At 42.2% G+C, this 20,116-nt stretch overlaps 1 protein-coding gene across 4 annotated transcripts in view; it reads left to right on the top strand.

Moving 5' to 3' along the window:
- The window catches only part of LOC140742387 (uncharacterized), a 98,982-nt gene extending 79,574 nt beyond the window's left edge, over positions 1 to 19,408 (top strand). For 2 of the 4 annotated variants that reach the window (XM_073073315.1, XM_073073314.1), the window contains exons 2-14: positions 1,663 to 2,073; positions 4,010 to 5,419; positions 5,518 to 7,504; positions 7,949 to 8,138; positions 9,542 to 9,669; positions 11,278 to 11,399; positions 11,908 to 11,996; positions 12,132 to 12,184; positions 12,420 to 12,673; positions 13,172 to 13,243; positions 13,536 to 13,615; positions 13,723 to 13,829; positions 13,974 to 19,408. In XM_073073315.1, coding sequence (XP_072929416.1) covers positions 1,765 to 2,073; positions 4,010 to 5,419; positions 5,518 to 7,504; positions 7,949 to 8,138; positions 9,542 to 9,669; positions 11,278 to 11,399; positions 11,908 to 11,996; positions 12,132 to 12,184; positions 12,420 to 12,673; positions 13,172 to 13,243; positions 13,536 to 13,615; positions 13,723 to 13,829; positions 13,974 to 17,893 — 8,721 coding nt within the window. In that variant the 5' untranslated portion in view covers positions 1,663 to 1,764 and the 3' untranslated portion in view covers positions 17,894 to 19,408. The remainder of the gene's footprint in view (positions 1 to 1,662; positions 2,074 to 4,009; positions 5,420 to 5,517; positions 7,505 to 7,948; positions 8,139 to 9,541; positions 9,670 to 11,277; positions 11,400 to 11,907; positions 11,997 to 12,131; positions 12,185 to 12,419; positions 12,674 to 13,171; positions 13,244 to 13,535; positions 13,616 to 13,722; positions 13,830 to 13,973) is intronic. The other 2 variants (XM_073073318.1, XM_073073316.1) reach the window with 1 other exon arrangement.
- The last annotated feature ends 708 nt before the right edge of the window (positions 19,409 to 20,116 follow it).

The following is a 20,116-nucleotide window of genomic DNA, read 5'->3' as shown; positions in this document are numbered from 1 at the left end:
CTACCACTACAACATCTACCTTACAACACCAGTATAGAACGCTGCTGTGTCCTAGATGTAAAGGTTCCATGTGGTAGTCTTAGTCCTGTGTGGTAGAATCTGTGTTCGACCTTAAATAGGACTCAAATCCTATTTATCCTCTGACAGTGACCTTCCAAGCTATTATGGATATCTTACTACTAATTTTCCCAACGAAATAGATACCCACTCGCCACTGTGATATACCACATGTGTCTATGAATCTCATCTCGAGGGCCCCTCGAAATAACCACGGCTCAAGGCGATGATCGACTCGTCTACGAGATATTTAAACTTCAGTCATTAGAATAGTTGGAGTGGTTCAGTTAGTGGGTTAACAAGTTCAATGGCTATTTATTTCTTTTTCACTTACCGCATGGAGGAGCGGTACCGCAATAGGTTTCGAGTTCGATCCCCGGCTAGAAAGATATCTAAATGATGGAATTAGAATTCTGGGTCTGGGTGTTTGTGTATTCTTCTTTGTGTGTGTCCCATAACCAAGTTACATGGAAACTCCTCTAAGTATAAAAATCGTAAAATTTTAGTCACGGTCATAAAATAAAAGCTAATGTACGCAACACAAATTACGGTAAATAAGGATAATTATGTTGCTTAATTATTTTATCAAGGATTTGCATTAAGCCAATTAACTTGACAACTTAATTAGCACACATTTCAAAAATAATTTGAAACATAAAGATTAACTGCTCCAATACATTTGGCGAGGAGTTAACAGCTTCGTCGGTAAATGCCGAAGCCCCAGAAATAAGGCGAAGGCCGGTCACAGCCGACCCTGGAGCAGCTCGCCACGTTACCCTCGACACATGGCTCTGATTACTTGACGAAATTACTTGGAATTCGTCCACTTATATGTCGTAATTACCAAGTTTTTCTTGAGGAAAAAAGAACTAATTTAACAGCTTGCGTACAAACTTAGCGGATTACTACTTACCACTGCCTTGACCCTTTAAACAAGAATAGCAGCTTGACATTGCTGTTATTACATAGAAGTATACATACACCACCTAGGCCAAAATAATAGTGTTCTACCAATTTCTAAGTGCTATAATTTTATGTCTATCAATCACCAACAAACAATCGTATACTTTTGACCTACCACATCTGTTACCTTTAGCAAAGCCATTCGCATTACATCAGGGAATTACAAAAGTAGGCATTGTATATTTAATTTGCGTATAATGTTTATACAGGAGAGCTCCCTCCTCAATTCTAAATCCGTTATGAACATTGCCCTACTTCATATTACGCTCCAAGCTTAATATTATATTAGCTACGTTTGTTTATCTTAGTTGTAGAGTAACGGCCGCTCTTCAGTAATATTTGGATGCTCTTAAAATTCTAGGTTATAGCCCCGAACACTAGGTTAACATGAAACAGTCTTGGAATAACTACACCTGAAAATGTTTTATATTTAGACACTTCTCGTAGTTACCGAACGTTTTATCGGAAAAGTAGGCAAAGCGAGGGCAGAGTTTAATGGATTGTAAATGAAAGCTATGATGCATTCCGAAATGGTAGGAACGATAGTATATTCGCAATGTAGGGCAAACGGCGTAATCCAATACGTGAAGCATTCAAACTATCGGTAGTCGACGCAACTGTGACAAATCCGATCACTTCCAGAATCCGCACGTTTGTAACATAAACCTCTGAACACTAAATACAATGTGTATTCCGCGTAAACACTAGGAAATCAAATATTGTGCAACAGAACAGTGATAAAACATGAATTCCCGCGACTATTACAAAGTGACGTACAGTAACAGCAACAGTAATAGCAACGGCAAAAGCTCGAGCCGCTCGCGCTTGACCAGTCACGACGTCCTCGACAACGAAACGGAGTTCAATGCGAATCAGTTCAAGTTGTACGACGACTTCACCACTGATCTCCGGATCAACTTCAACTCGATAAGAAACTTCCATGAAGTGAGGAGTAGTGAGGTTAGACGGAGAGGTGATCCCAACGACTCCGGCGTGGACGTCGAAAATGGCAACCCGCTCGATGACGTGACGGCGTCTAATGATAGCGATCTGGTAAGTTGTAGACTTAAGACTTACTGATGTGATAGATATAATTAAGTAACGACCCGTATTGATGAACATCGAATAAGTAAAGGAAGGTAATATACTATTGTGACAACTGTTAAGAGTCTCCACAAACACAGAAATCCGCATTTATTTTTCTCGTGCATGAATTTTTTAAATGTTGATCAATGTGCTTGCGTGTGTTCACATTTTTTCAAAAAATACAGACCTTATATCCTTAAAATTTTTAAATAAACAATACGAACGACACTTTCATTCGCGAATTTGACAAAGAAAGTTGTCGAACTGATCTGCATGGTTTTGTTTTGCACAAAGTTCGCCAAGTGGTGACAAAGTGGCAGTTGACCGCGTCGAATCAATTTCCCGGGCAGCCGCTGTCGCCGGCGCCGGTCATTGCGTGACCGGCACATTAACATGTCCCATTGTTTCGCTGACCGACGATTGATATGTCCATTCAACAATGCTCACTGTCTTCCCCGCTAGGAATAATTGCAAAAATAAATAGTGACGCATTTGTTTCTTTTTATTTTGAGAAGGTTTTCTTTACAGTAAAGAATTAGAAATATGTGGCAATGGAGTCGTAACTTATAAGATTGATTGTACGTGGTTTAGTTCCCATTTCTACATTTTAGCGACAATGAGCAAATCAATTCAATAAAAAACCATATTTCCTAATAATAAATATTTAATCCTGATTACGAAGAATATAATAATTAGATTAATTATTTAAGCATTATTTAAAGCATTTACTATTTCAAATAGTTTGTCCAAACTTAAATGTACGTCTCCAAAAATATAATAATACCACTTGAAGTTAACCGTATGTTACTCTAATGGATTTGAAACTCCGAACATAAAATGCTTAACATCTCGTTGTACTCTACTTTCACCGTTGGAGGCGGCAGCCTTAATGATTGTGAACGTTTAAGTTCTTTTTCTTGTACGTTAGTATCGGTTGGTCAGTAATAGATCTGACACAGAATTTTGTTTTCCGATGGGTAGAAGATTTACATCCTTAGAATCTTCGATAAGATTGGATTTTTCTTTGCTACTATTATTTAATTATTTACGAAGATATCAAATCTGACAACTGTCATATTATTTAGAACACTTAATGGTATAACTGTTTTGAAAATTTTGAAAAAAGTTTTGAAATGAAAAAAGGTTATCGTTACGAAACATTATGTTTACTGCGTCTGGTGTATTCTCTACAAAATTCGAAATAAATATATTTGGAACTTTAATATTCGTATAAAAATCGTAGAGATTTACTTACAAAAACACCTTTTAGAATTATTTTATGATGATGAGTTTGTGTTTAGTTATCAACTTTTAGATTTAAATAATTAACAGTGATGCATCATAATCAATGGTATCGCCTATCAGTAGGTATCGGCATACATATTGCTTTGTATCGATGATTCATTTCCTTACGTACACTTAAACAGAATTCGCGATGCGATATGAATGCTAATATCGTTAGAATCCCCCGTGCTTTGTATTCTGATACGCGTAACTGTCCCCTACACTGTAATATAAATGTGTTACAACAAATATATTTATTACGATAATATTATACTATTTAATCAATTCAATTAAAAGGCTTACAATACCGGTAATTCCTAATTGACTGAAGATTCAGCACTTTAACTGGAATGTAAATACGGGCTTACGGTATCTCACGTTACTCTCGCCCGTGCCTAAAATGTAACCGGTATTTTTAATGCATCCATAAATAAATACGATTAACTACAAGTAACGTTCAGCGTGCCTGCTTTACGACCGACTGGCCTTGACCACGCACATAACGAGATTTACTCATTTCGGTCGCATTTTCTCTTAAGCCTTATATGCTACTCTTCAACCTTGACTTTATTCCGTATTTTAAATGCCACTATCATATTTTTGTATTCATGTGTTACAGTTGGAGAACGAAGTAATGGTAGATCCTTGGAGCAGCATGGACTCCTCGAACTCACCATTAACAGACTCCGGACCATCTGCCAGCGAAGACTGCACTCCATCAACCTCCAGCGAGCCCCACCGTGGATCACTAGATGTCTCTTCCCCCATATCGCCGGACACGCGCCGCTTACCTGACCCAAGTGACACCAAGCCCAAAATTTCGAAAAATGTCCCCTCAAAAACCGCAGACAAGACGCGTTCCCGGGATCTCACTCTTGAATTGGAGACACTAGAACCCGATCCTCTCCCACGCCGGTCGCACTTCCTCGAAGATGACTTTCCGCCGTCCAGATCGAACATCGAATGCCGAATACCCAAACCACATTTCCTCGATCATTCGCCGTCACCGGATGAATTTGACGAACGCAGCGATATCACGAATCCCAATTTTCTGGACGATGATGTTGATGGAGATGACAATCAAGCACAAAAAAAGAGTGGAGCCCTTCCAAAACGAACAACAAGAACACCTTCCACTTCGTACGCAACTCCCGAAGACAGGCCACATAGATCCAATTATCGAAGTACCCTGCATTATGGTTTGGAGAACGCAGCTAGATCTAGCGAAAGGGACAAAAGAGCTTCCCAGCTTTATAGGGGCACATGGCCGGGAGAGCGAGACGTTTGGACAAGTCACGACTCGTCTAGCGTTCGGAGTTTCTCAAGCAATGGCTCGGATGGTCCAAGGCCCTCATCGAATTTAGAAAATAAAATGGAATGCGTATGCTCCTTAATTTCGTTACTCAGTTTATCGCCAGAAAATAACGCCGATCTTAGTGGACCATTATTAGATATGAGCAGATCGGTGGAAAGCTGTGTTGCAATGAGACAAGCTGGATGTATACCATTGCTAGTACAATTAATACATTCAAAAGTTCCGAGAGAAACGCGAGACCGCGCCGCAAAAGCCCTTCGTAATATCATACACACGCAAACAGATGATAAGGCAGGGAGAAGAGAGGCAAGAGTATGGAGACTGTTAGAACAAGTAAGAGAGTACTGTTATGCGTTAGAAGATTTGGTAGAATGTAGAAAAGAAGGTAAAGATGTTGTTGAGGATGACGCAACAAAACATCCCAGTCAAAGCGTTGCTGCCTTGATGAAGTTGTCATTTGACGAGGAGCACAGACATGTAGTTTGTCAATTAGGTGGCTTACAGGCGCTGGCTGCATTAGTAAGCGGAGATCAAGCAGCACACGGTAGCAGAACTGATGACAACACATGTTTGACGATGAGAAAGTATGCAGGGATGACTCTGACAAACTTGACGTTCGGAGATGGAAACAACAAGTCATTATTATGCTCTTTCAAAGATTTCATGTTGGCGCTGGTTGAACAACTGGAATCTCCTAATGATGACATGCGACAGGTGAGTTTTATACGTACTAAATATTTATATATTCGAGTGTAATTCGTTTAAGTCTATGTTTCTGATATAATGGATTAACAAAAATATTTTTATTTTAGGTCACTGCAGCAGTGCTTAGAAATCTATCGTGGAGAGCAGATACAAATAGTAAACAAGTATTGAGAGAAGTCGGTGCTGTGAAGGGTCTGACGAAAGCAGCTATGACCTGTCAAAAGGAAGCAACCCTCAAGTCGGTACTATCTGCTCTTTGGAATCTAACAGCACATTGTTCTATGAACAAAGTCGCTTTATGTTCCGTCGACGGAGCCCTCGGGTTCCTTGTGGACATGCTTAGCTATAACTCACCAACAAAAACTTTAGCAATTGTAGAAAACGCGGGTGGTATAATGCGAAATGTGTCAAGCCACATAGCCGTTCGAGAAGATTACAGGCAAATTCTCCGCGAGAGAAATTGTTTAAGTGTCTTACTGCAACATCTTAAATCTCCTAGCTTAACTGTTGTGAGCAACTCATGTGGTACTCTGTGGAATCTGTCCGCGAGATGCCCTCAAGACCAACAATTTCTATGGGACCATGGAGCTGTGCCAATGTTACGAAGTCTTATACATTCAAAACATAAAATGATAGCGATGGGGTCTAGTGCTGCGCTCAAAAACCTGCTCAATTCGAAACCCGGCAAGACCCATATTATTTCTTTGGACACAACTGCAAGGAATATGAATTTACCTGCACTGCCTACACTAGGTGCAAGGAAACAAAAAGCTCTTGAACAAGAACTTGATCAAAACTTGGCTGAAACCTGCGACAATATTGAGCCAGCTACATCACCAACAACAAGTAATAGAGACGAAAAGAATCTCTTTACGGCGACTGAACGTCAAATCGCTATGAATTTGGAGAGACACAGAATGACGTCAAGTTCTCCTCTGATGGGTACTTTAAGTTCACAAATATCACTCAGCCATAGCGCACACTTAGCTAGTTACCTAAGTTGCAGTAATACCCTTTTGAAAGGTGCTTTAGTTTCACGTTCCTCTACAGGCGGTAGTTCTAATAACGTTAATAGGTCGGAAAGTAAGGATTCCGTTACAAGTACCCATTCTGATTCCGTATTCGAGAGAGTGATGCGCACAGGCAAAGTACCCGTACCGACGCCAAGAAATAAAGACCTAATGAAGATGGATACAAGTAGTGAAGATTTTAAGTCTTCCTCTAAACCAATGAGCAGGGATTCTCCTTACATGCGCTACACAAATCAACCTCCCGTTCCCCCTCCAAGAAGTTCCACAGATATGCGAACAAACTACACAGAATCTGGTTACGACGTCGACCAAGATTCTTGCGACCAGCCAATAGATTTTAGTAGGAAATACTCGGAGACTAAGACGAGCGAATCCGAACCTCCGCTATTGGAGAAGCCAAAAACATCAGAGCCAACCAAAAAGTATTCAAAGAAAGAAAGTTCAAACACTTTCGGCGATTATCAAGAGACTGATTTGGACCAACCCACTGATTACTCGTTGCGTTATGCTGAGCATCAGTCGGAAACCGGCTCCGATATATCTGAGCCGCCCGGCCCGTCGGTTCACGAAGATACCATCAAACACTTTGCCACTGAAGGCACTCCCTACGAAACGCCGATCATATTTTCGACAGCCACTTCAATGTCCGACCTTCGTATAATAGGAAAAGATGCGAAGCCCAAAGTGACTCCGAACGTGAAGGAGCACCCTGAAGTGATGACTCACTCTGACGAGAAAGACACGTGCTCGATAGAGGACCCGCCGAGACACGATAACGACCGAGCTATTTCGACACCTCAAATAGCATCGACATCAGAACCGATTGCTGAGAAGCGTGGTGTCTTCGATACTAAGTTCAGCTCGGGAATGATAAGTCCAGAGAAACCCGTGAACTACTGCGACGAAGGCACGCCTGGCTACTTCTCCAGAGTGAGTTCCCTGAGCAGTCTCGGCGAACCAACTGAAGAAGACTGCTTAGCTAAGAAAAACGCTATGGCGACCATCAATGTGGATCCCAGCCCACAAGAACAAAGCACCAGCAGCTCCGGGAAGGATAAAGAAGGTAATTTTCTTTTTCTTGTACTTTAGAAAGCTAACACTTAGTAACAATATTTAGCTACAAAGTATAGTCTGTACCTAGTTAATACAATAGTTCATATATTCCACTCAGACGCTAGTTAAAGTATTTAGTTTTTAATAATAAATTATTTCGTGCCAAGTTAACAAGAACAATATAACTTTTAGATTCAAATAATTACCTATTAATTAAATATTTCAATTTTACTTCCGATTTTAATTATTGTTTTTTTATACAACATAGTATAAAAACAATCTATAACGATTATTAACGAAACTATTTGATTTTATTAATTAATTTTAATATTTTTTCCAAATTGCTTTATTGTTAAAATTAACAATCAGTCCCAAACAAAACACACTGAACAGAATGCTCAATAAAACGAAATTAAAAAAAAGACAGCAGTTATAAAAAGTTTCGTCTCCCCAGGGTCGAAAGCGGTGACGTTCGCGACAGAGCCGTTAGCGGTGGACGCGTCGGGCGCGGCGTCGGCGCGCACCGCGTCACCCGCGCGCTTCGTGGAGGACACGCCGCTCATGTTCTCGCGCTCCAGCTCGCTCGGCTCGCTGCCGGAGTGCTCGCAGCAGGACGACCAGGGCTCCGTGCTCTCTGAAGTCAGGTTAGTGGAGCTGGATAGATGTTCAGTTACAATGCAGGGGTAGTTTGTCAACTTACGCTGTTTGTCCACCGCCACCGGCACCCGAGCTCCTGGCCGCACATGTTTCGAGTACCCGCGAGAGGCCGCGGTGTGACCGCTAAATCGACACCGAGATTTTGACGGGCCGATGTGCCGGCAATATAAAACACATTGAAACTTGTCCATACACTGCCGTCACTCGCGTGACAGCTGGAACAAAAGAAACCGCCGATATCGGTCGCGATGAACAAACTATCGCCGTCACGACATACTAAAATCGGCCCGAAATAATCTCGTTCTCGGTATCGGCTCGGTGACGGTACGGTGGACAAACGACCTTACGTTCCTGTGCACAGCGTCCCCCGCGCGCTTTATAGAGGACACGCTGATTATGTTCTTGAGTTCTAGCAAGCTACAGTCATAGCCAGAATGTCAAAAACAAGTTGGTTGACAGAATGTTACTTTTTTATTGTACTGTTGTGGCAACGTTTGAACATTCTGATATATATTGTAGTGTTCAGATAGCACTAATTTCAAACAACTTAAAAGGTGCTTGAACTCTTCTTACTTCGGCTCCGGGAACACAACACCACTATACTGTCTTATTACATCAGTTATAAGACAGAAAGAGATAATGTATTAGAAGAAATGTCTAGTCGACAGTCGGTTGCAATAAAATTTTAGAACAAGAAGATACGAAAAGAAGAAAGAAGACAAAAACAGAAGGACAGATGTACGGTTGCGGTCAGTGGAAATTTAACATTGACGCCAGTGTTAAATTTCCACAGACCGCCGCCGCACATATCTTCGGAAGCGGCAGATTATGGAGAGAACAGATTCTCACCCAAATATTGTAATTAAACAAGTACGAAACATAAATGTAAGTTTCAGGCATCAAAAATACCATAGCTATTAAATCAATTGCATATATCTTTATAGCCGTAATGTAGCACTGTTGTTTAAGTTATAACGAAGGCATTCTGAAATTGGTATTTCTTTTTAATATTGTACTAGCAATCAAAGACGGTCCATCTGATGGTAAGTTGTCACTGCCCCCTCCTCGCAGAACGTACAGAACAGATTTTATCTGGGGACGATCACGGATGCCTTATAATTCTGACTACTACACACAGAAGACTTCACAGAACACACACAGAAGACAGTCGCATCATATATAAGTTGACCTGCATTCTTCCGCCGAAATGTAGAAATGCTTTATGTTATTTAGTAGAATATAATTCTTATTATAACTGTGATTGGGTGTCTTTTTCCAATATTATTTAAAAAGGTGTTTGTTTTAACAGTGATTAGATGTCTTTTTCCTACAATGATGATCACCTAAAATGTGGTTGTAACTTGTAACATAATAAGTGGTTCTATTGTAGTCGTCTCACGTCGGGCTGCATATCGCCCAGCGAGATCCCGGACTCGCCGGGGCAGAGCGCGCCGCTGTCGCCGCGCTCGCGTCACGTGCACGTCGAGCCGCCGCCGGAGCCCGCCACGCCCCCGCCTGGTACGCTCGAACTATATATTATGTAATAAAATATGATTTTGATATTAAACTATAGTCGTATCAACAAGTTTATGTAAAGAATTACAGAGATTGAGTATTTTTCATTTATTTTGTCTAATTTTATTGAAGCTACTCAAATTCTTTGATTATGATCTTTTGAAAAGAATATGCAAAGGGACACTACTAATTTTGTTAAAGCAGAAATTCAATATATTATAAATTTCGAACAGTAACTATACATATACATTCCCTTAATTCCGATCATATAGAAGAAAATATTTTAAAAAAAATTAACGTGATACAGCACCATCTTTGTTTATGAAATTTAAGTATTAAACGATCGTGCAGTCAATCTAATGAAAAGTGGTTACTACCGTCTATGGACATCCATCAAGAACATACGAGTAGATGCCACGTACCTATCGAAACTGCTTCACGATTACACCTACAGAAATGTAAACATTTCACTCTACAAATGGTTTTGGCGGCGGTACATCCACTATTGAACCACACCTGCTTTTCAAATCTGCCACTCCTTATCGATGACTACTGCTAGTAATTGTACACTACTTGACTACTACTCCTACTTGACTTGACTACTACTACTTGATTTGACTACTACTACTACTTGATTTGACTACTACTACTACTTGACTTTACTACTACTTGACTTGACTATTACTACTTGACTTGACTACTACTACTTGACTTGACCACTACTACTACTTGACTTGACTACTACTACTACTTGACTTGACTACTACTACTACTTTACTTGACTACTACTACTTGACTTGACTACTACTACTACTACTTGACTACTACTACTACTTGATTTGCCTACTACTTGACTTGACTACTACTACTACTACTTTACTTGACTACTACTACTTGACTTGACTACTACTACTACTACTTGACTACTACTACTACTTGATTTGCCTACTACTTGACTTGACTACTACTACTACTTGGCTACTACTACTACTACTTGACTTGACTACTACTACTACTTTACTTGACTACTACTACTTGACTTGACTACTACTACTACTACTTGACTACTACTACTACTTGATTTGCCTACTACTTGACTTGACTACTACTACTACTACTTGACTACTACTACTACTTGATTTGCCTACTACTTGACTTGACTACTACTACTACTTGGCTACTACTACTACTACTTGACTTGACTACTACTACTACTACTTGACTACTACTACTACTTGATTTGCCTACTACTTGACTTGACTACTACTACTACTTGGCTACTACTACTACTACTTGATTTGACTACTACTACTACTTTACTTGACTACTACTACTTGACTTGACTACTACTACTACTACTTGACTACTACTACTACTTGATTTGCCTACTACTTGACTTGACTACTACTACTACTACTTGGCTACTACTACTACTACTTGATTTGACTACTACTACTACTTTACTTGACTACTACTACTTGACTTGACTACTACTACTACTACTTGACTACTACTACTACTTGATTTGCCTACTACTTGACTTGACTACTACTACTACTTGATTTGACTACAACTTGACTGCTGTTATTAAACCTGGTGGTGACCACACAGAGTGCGGTGTGAACGCGTCAGTGTTCGAGGAGCGCGTGTCCCGGTTCGTGGTGGAGCACACTCCCGCGCAATTCTCCGCGCACACATCGCTCTCCAGCCTCACTATCAACGACGAGCCCAAGGTATGATACCTTCGAACACACCTTTACAGTCTACACCAACCATCGAATATACACTCTTAACTTTTAATGCCTTCTCGTACCGCGATTTGGTTCTTAAACAATATAAAATAACCTTAAGCAATTCCACATTTTAAACTCCGTAGTTATTCTCTATGCTTGTGCCGACATTCTCTATAATTATTTCTATTGTTGTTTTAAATTATGAATATAATATCTTATTAGAAAAATAGCTAGATGACAGAAAATCGTACTTAAAAACATCGTACTCGTATATTTTGTGTTTTATTCTATTCTGTTTTTTTTAAATTTTGTACGTATGAAATTAAACCTAAATAAATAATAAATCGGCTCAAAGGACCAGATTTCATATATTGTAAACTCAAAATAAACAATATTACCAATTCCGACAACAGTTGTTTCCGAAGATCTTTGTTTATTTGAATACATATAAAAAAAGGTCTAGAACAAAAATAAATTACTATAATATATTAAAATATTTTTCCCTTAGCAACCTCTGCTTTTGGTCAAAACACCGAACGAGGAGTCTGACGCGGCGCCCCGCGATGTAACAAGCGGTTCTCAAGCTGTTGAAAGCAGGTAAACAAATTGTCTTTCTAATACTTCCTTTTAAAGAGCAGAGGTCTTGGCAAGAATTGCACGTAAACTTAACTGCAAGTAACTTTAAACGAATAATTTTACAAGTAATGTAGTAAAAACTTATTGAATTTTCAGACAGCCAGATCTATCCCGAGCGGAAACATCACACGGCAGGGAACCTATGAAAGGTATGTGTGACTTATTATTTTTCAATAGATATAATTGTATTTTTGCATTTTTTTAAGATGTTTGCAAAATCTATTATCGTAGATTTCTTAAGTAATTGGTAGAGTTTCAAGCAAAAGTAACTTTTGGCCATCAAAAGCTGATTCTATTTGTATGTTATATTCATCACAGACTAGTCTGAGGATAAGAAAGCAAAATCAACATTACATGTTATGTGATAAATTACCGTTATCCTAGGAACGCAAACCCCTGGCGACACGTGCCGCGTATACTTCACGGAGGACACGCCGGCGATCCTGTCGAAGGCGGGCAGCAACTCCAACCTCTCCGCGCTCTCCATCGACTCCACGCCCGCTCCGCTCACCGCCCCCGCGCCCGCCTCCACGTCCGCTTCCGCTGCCGCCTGTGCCGCGCACGACACCTCGGATAGCTCCAATCTGAGCGACGCGGGGGATCTGCTAGAGGAGTGCATTCAGAAGGGCATCGCCCAGGTAAACCTTTATGTTAATCCATTACTGTCCCACTGGGCACATGAGTCCTGTCAGAGAGAGATCTTTAACCAAATAGAACCAAGCTCAAATGTATTAATATTTTTGCTCAAGCGAGAATTTTACCGTGAGCCATTTGCATAATTGAGCGATACGACGTTTACGCGCATTTGAAATGAATAATATAAATTTGAATAATCTTTCACATTACAGAATTTAGTTAAACTGTTTTAATTTACACAGAAACCAGAAAGAATAAGTATTTCGTCATATTTACTTATGTAATATGAAGTAATAAAATTATGCTAACGTCTCTTCAAAGGCTTCTGTACTCATTGAGTATTATATAAATATATATAACTTTAAAAGTTGACTGTTAACTATGTAATAAGTTCAAACACCTATGTTGGTCATTACGTTTTAATTTTTTAAAGCTTTTTATAAATATTTCTTTAGTTCATTTTTATTTCCTAGTTTTATACCGAGTATTTTTGTTTCCAGGCGGTGAAGAACAAAGGGCCAGCATCTGATGTATCTTCCATCAACCCTTATCCAGTCAGAGATGATCTATATGTAAGCTATTTTCTTGTTATTTGCGTACAAAATGATTTGGTGTATAATTCGCAGCCAAATAGCTTAATTAGCCATTCAATGAACAGCGTAGCCACTAACTAAATTTCCCATTTTACGAATGATATTCAAAATAGGAAAATGATTTAGTTTGACGAAATCTAGTCTTTTAAATTTAACTTCACTTTCTGCCACTTGGCGCTGAAACCTATATATTGTCACAAATTGGTAATTAAGCTTCCGTTTCCGGCGAATATAATTTGCAATTTTTAATTTTCTGTTTTTGTTGTTACAGAGATCACTGCCGCCGTACTTGCGTTCTTCTACAGAGACGGTCAAAATGTCTCATGAGTTTGCGAGAAATATTCGCGATAGGTTAGTATTATATCATCTGTCTTGTCTACATTTCTTAAAACTTATTTTTACCTTGCTTAATTTTTAAGTAATGTGTGATATTCATCGAAATATTATGTATGTTTTAGCCGTAGCTCAAGTATGTCGGGCAGTCCACCACCATTGCCACCGAAAATCTGTCACACCACGGCGCCACCAAGACCTCCGCCACTCGACGACCATCACTTTTCTGAAGGTAACTTATTATATGTGTTTTATATTCAAATAAAAATAGATAATTTTATCAATTTTCGAATTATCATGTTATTTCACAATAGATTTAATCATTTTTCCTGGTAGCCGGAAATAGAAAATGACAAATGATTACTTTCTATTGCAGGTCGGAAGCACGAGAGCCGCTTACAAGCGAAATCCGACCGCGTGTCCCGCGAGAGGCCGAAGCTGCCCGCCACCTCCAACCTGGCGAGGAACGACTCCCTCAGCTCGTTGAGCCTGGACTCGTTCGGCTCCACCGACCGGGAGATATTCGAGGAGACAGTGAAGGTGGGTCTCTCGAGCGTCAAGTTCGCGCTCGAGGGCAAGGGCAAGGCGCACTCGGTGGAGCGGCCCAGCGAGGCGGCCCGCCCCGCGCGGCAGCACCGCTCGCTCGACCGCGGCGACCGGCAGCACCGCGCCCGGCGAGACGCGGACCTCGCCTCGAGGCGCGACGCGGACCTCGCCTCGGGGTCGCACGCCTCGAGGCGGCCGCCGCGCAGCGCCTCGCCCGGGTCGCTCAGCAACGAGTCGTTCGGCTCCACCGACAAGGAGGTGTTCGAGCGCTGCGTGCGAGCCGGCATGGCGGCGCCCGCCCCGCGCGGCCGCAGCGGCGACCGCCTCGCGCCGAGACGCAAGCCGCCAAAAAACGTCCCGCCGCCGCCTGCGGACCGCGCGGCCGCAGGCGAGCGCGCCCCGCCCGCGCCCGCCCCGCCCCGCACGCCCCCGGGGCCGCCTGGCTCTGACCCCGCCCCGCTCCCGCCCGAGCCCGCCGTGCGGTTGACACTCGAGCCCTGCGATGACCCGCCGCCGCTCGAGCCCGCCGTGCGCCTCACGCTCGAGCCCTGCGAGGACCCGCCGCTCGACTCCACGGACGTCGTCGACATGGACCGCTCCAACGAGTACCTCGCGCCGAAGTCCGCAAACACGACCATCGAGTCGGAGAAGGACGAGTTGAACCGATCGAACGAGTCGTACGCGGACGTGCTCGACGGCTCCTGGAGCGACGAGGACCCCGGGAACTTCGATGCCGCCACGCTGACTCGAAGGGGCAAGCACAGGATGGAGTGGACGGACATCAAGGTAGACAGGCCGAAGCAGCTGGACACAACTATCCCGGACGACGTGTCTCGCAGGAGCGCGGACACGTGGAACGACAACACGTGTCCGGATGACGTCACGTTCCCCACCATCAGCGGCTCGGTGCATATGGTGTCGTCGATCAGGAGCGAGGTCGTCGACCCGGGGATGGCTCTCCCGGACCTTTTGGAGAAGAGCGAGGGTGCCAACTTGTTCTCGAGACCGGACCTCACTGACAAGTTGGATGGGCTTCAGGAACCAGACGACAGCAAGCAAGATGACAAGGTGACGTTAGAAAGCATTCAAGAGCCTTACGCGTCGATTATAATCGACGATGGCGAACAAAAGTTCGATTCGATCATATCGTCCGCTATCGAAAAGGAGGCGGCGAGACTAGCCGCTCAATTGAAGAGCTCGCAATACGGCATGGAAATTAGTGTAACGTCTTTAACATCGTTAGATCTTGATAATGTAAAACCGCCGTCGAACTTAGGCAGCCTTTTGTCTCTCAGCGCGTCCGGACACTGGGAAGACTCGGCGGCTTTAACTTCTAAGAAATCTCAGAAGAACCGAAAGAAATCCCTCCCAGCCGCCCTTATGATGAAGCGAGCGTTGAGCAACTCCGCTCAGCAAGGCAGCTCCGAACATCTCGACAGCTTGCCTCTCAGCTTCTTGGACAATATAAAGCCTCCGTCGGAAATGGAAAACATTGACATGGAAGGCAGCATGATCTCCGTATCGAGTATAGTGTCCGAGGTGGCAGATAAAACGCCAGTTATTTTCGACTTTAAGCAGCCAATACAAGACTTCCCTCTTTGTAGTAACTTTACCAATGTCTTCCATGATTTGGACAAGGTCAACCCGCCGTCGCTATTCGACGAAATGGCCGAGTCCACGCTAGAAGTGGAACAAACCACTGCCCAAGAGGTGTATGACGATTGTGTGTCGAATACGCTGAATGTAGTGACTGATATTCCATCGGGATCGGAAAATTGCACACCATTACCGTCTGATATAAGCAGCGTGGAGTCCACTCCTAAACGGCAAAGAGATTCGAAGTATTTGACGCCGAAAGAGAAACGGAATGCATCTAAATATAGATACCAAACATACACAATTAATCATTCAGAAAACGTGTCAGAACAGGATGTTGTTCTGCAAGTGGAAGCGGAAGATTTCGTGACGTGGACGAAGTCGGAGAGCGATCGGTCCGATGATTACGTCACGGCCACTTCTGAAAGTAAATCTAAGCGGAAACTTAGCGCGAAGCAACGGAGAATAGAAGACAGAGCGCGGTATCAAACACAAACCGTCGACATCCATACTATTCTAACAAAGGAGCCGTCTTCCCCGAAACCCGACCCGCATCTAGAAAGCCTAAAGCAGCGATTAGCAGCCAAGAAAACTATGAAACAGAAACGCGTAGAAGACGCTGAGAGATTCAGAACTAGAACGTTAAGCGAAGACATTCCGCCGTCGCCGACATTTGTTACTAAGGACGCAAATTTCGAGAACGTAGAAACAACTACTGGATACGACAGCCTGTCTTCCAACGAGCCAAACCACCAGCAGATATTGGACGACAGACAGAGCGACGATGTGTTCAGAGACGCCGACAGCGGCCACAACGAGGACGACTTCGAACTCAACTCCACGCAAATGAAAACTTACACGAGAAGCTTCAGAAACTACTTGCCGGTTATAGAAAGCCCGGCGGCCGTTGACATGTGTGTGGTCAATAACTTGAAGAATATCGAAATGACCGCTTCCTACCGCCGTGCGATGCAAGTGGAGAAAAGTCAGAACCCGAGCAGCAGTGATTTTGCTAGCTACGAGGGTGACAGCAATTCTGAAGACAAACCGCACTCAGAGTCAGACTCCGAATCGCCCCTCACGAGACCCAAGCCCAAAATAATCAAACCTGACCCGAGAAGAGACGAGAGTTTGGACTCGAATGACTCCGGCGATAAGGAGCCGGAAGCGCCCAAAGCTGTGCGGGGAAGGAAAAAGGCTATGTATGTATCGCCGTACAGACGGAGCGCTCCCGCTGCGAAAAAACCAGCCTCCGCTCCCCCAAAAGCAAGCGCGAAGGCTGCTTCGCCAAAAACGAACGCGGCTGCGCCCAAACCTCACACGAGTGCCAAAACCCAACCCAAAACGTCCGCTTTAAAGCCGACGAGCGCGAATACTTCCCCCAAAAAAGCAACCCCCAACCGATCTCCCACCAAAACCGTACAGCAGAAGCCCCCTCCGATACCCCCCGCGGCCGCCAAGCCGCTGCCGCTCGAGAGACAGGGCACCTTCACGAAGGAGGAGAGTACAGTGCCCGCTAAGGACCTACCGGTTCCCGACAAGAAGACGAACGTTCCGCGGCTAACGTCTGCTCCCACCCAATCGACCCAACCGCTGCATACATCCCCCTCACGTTTACCACAACTCAACCGCTACGGCCGCCCGCCCGCCAGCAAGGCCAGCCAACCAAAACCGACCAAGGCTAATGTAAAGAAGGCACCTGAATCCTCCATGAAGAATTCACCTTCGAACCACAGCCTGCAGAGCAACGATAGCGGCAAGACGATAGTACTGGCGCGCGGCTCCCGACCCGGCAGCACTTCCAGCGTCAACTCCGCTTCATCCTCCAAGACTAAAGACGTCGAGAGCAAAATAGCCAACCTCTGGAAGAAAACCGAACAACCGAAGAAGCCCGGCAAGAAGGTGTGGATCGACAGCGACAAGACCGAACCGCCCAAGCTCATCCGCAGCTCCACATTCGAGGGCCAACCCAAGCAGAGCCAGATGCAAGCCCCGAAACAGAAGTCCGCCATTGGTATCAGGGTATCGCAGATTCCAAGCCTGAGACCCAAATCGACTGTAAGCAAACCTACGAGTCAACAGAACGCCGCAAGGAAGCCGACCACCTCGAGGGTGTTCGCCAGGAAACCAGTGAACGGTCAAATCGCTTCGTGAATGTTGACGGAGAAATTGAAAATCGCTGTCCAAGTAAGCAAGTGATTTTTTTTTCGATTGTTGAATTCTTTCACAGATTCTTTGATTTATTCGATCGTGCATGGTTTCATTCATGAATTTTTGGAAAATAAATAAGATTATATTTTGATATATTGATTACGAGTAAACTACAATTTTCATTAAATAACAGAGAATATAACAAATACATGAAACAGTTTATTCTAAGTTATACATTATTTTGTTTAAATACCATTTTTAACTTTTGTTATACATCGTAGCGTTAGTATGGACTGTAGCAAGTGTCTGTTTAATTTAGAAGACATATAATGGACTAAGAAAATGTATAAGGTCTAATATCACAGTGTTACGGTGATAAATTAATCAAAAACGGAATTACTACTCGATTATTATGTGTAGGAGCCGATTATTATTATTTACGAAATATTTTATTTATGTATATTTGTTGCATTTATTCATATTGGAGTAAAAGTTATGTTCGTTACATGAAATTTTCTGACTGCAATTAGTTTTAAGCACATACATAGAGATAAAATAATCAAATTATTCATAAAAAAAAATATTTTCAGCGAAATTTTACGCTTTTATAACAAAGAAACATCCCCATTACTTGGAATTATAAAAACAAAATTAAAGGCTTGAGAACATTCAGTGATACATATATTACGTCACATTATATACAAAATTTACAATGAGCGACCGAGTTTACCAAAAAATTTGGTGCGAAAAAGTAAGTTTTTTTGCTTAATTTTTATATGGTTAATGTGGTCAGGTATTTGTAAATATTTCATCGTTTAGAGCCGATAAGGTTACCATAAAACATATTTGTATATTTTTCATAATTATTCATAATAATTTTATAGTAATGTCACATCGCTTCGGAGTAAAAATGATGGCATAGTGTGTTATGTCGCAATTTTTTACGTCTAGTCAGTTTTATTGTTAGATAAGCGAATGAGGTAATGAAATTTGACTAAGATATTCTAATTCTAAAGAAGGGGGTCGGCATACATTACATCGCTGGTTTTAATATTTTTCTTCCGAACTGGCTTCTCGTTGTAGTTATGTTTAATATTAGCGATAAAGTATCATCCCACAATAACATGCTTGTTTCGTAACTAATTTGTACTTTATAAACAATAGATTAGTTGACGGATTTAGATGAGATATAGTTTATATGAGATTGACTAAGTTTATGGAATGTACAACGATATGGGAGTGAAATTGTTTATCGCCTTGCTTTACTATACAATATGCAATTACTGTCAATTTATAATTCTTTAATATAGATTCTGCGTAAGTTTATTCGAATAGCTTCCAGTTCGTTATCCAACATGTAGTACTGATCGTCTTTATCTAGTATTTTGTAAGCGTTAGTGAACATAATTTCGTTTATCAGTAAAGTATCCATAGTAGTCGCATCGGACAAGCCAGTTTTAGCAATATATAATAGTTGTAAGTTGCGTAATTTGATGGTAATAAACGAGACGTACCACATGTGTTTGTTTTATTTCTCTTGGTGGCATTTATCCCTTCGAAATAAATTGTTAAGTGACGGTATTCTGTATCAATGTAAGTAAAAACTTAACAAGCATGATATAATGGTTGTCCTAGTACACAGATCTACTTTGTAAAGATATCATATGGTGTACATGCCGCGTTCGATTCTCGGCCAGATATATTTTCAATCAAAATTAAATTGATGTTTTAAAGTTACTAATTACAACGGGTATGCAATATAAGGGTGTGCAGTACTTGTTATGAACATGAATAACACTGCAACGTCAGTACTACAATGTTGCAGATAGATGGCACTGTTAGTTTTTAAAAACTGTTGTACTAAGATGTCAGCGAGCCGCCGATAGATGGCGCTGTTAGAATTTAAAAACTTTCACTACTATATCAGCGCACCGCCGATAGATGGCGCTGTTAGCATTTAAAAACTCGCATTACGATGTCAGCGCGCCGCCGATAGATGGCGCTGTTAGCATTTAAAAACTCGCATTACGATGTCAGCGCGCCGCCGATAGATGGCGCTGTTAGCATTTAAAAACTCGCATTACGATGTCAGCGCGCCGCCGATAGATGGCGCTGTTAGCATTTAAAAACTTGCATTACGATGTCAGCGCGCCGCCGATAGATGGCGCTGTTAGCATTTAAAACTTGCACTACGATGTCAGCGCGGCGCCGATAGATAGCGCTGTT

This window comes from Epargyreus clarus, unplaced genomic scaffold (assembly GCF_041222505.1).
Source record: "Epargyreus clarus isolate Ecla_fem2 unplaced genomic scaffold, WU_Ecla_fem_2.2 ptg000005l, whole genome shotgun sequence".
Taxonomy (NCBI): Eukaryota; Metazoa; Arthropoda; class Insecta; order Lepidoptera; family Hesperiidae; genus Epargyreus; species Epargyreus clarus.
This window is presented reverse-complemented; position numbering and strand designations above follow the sequence as displayed.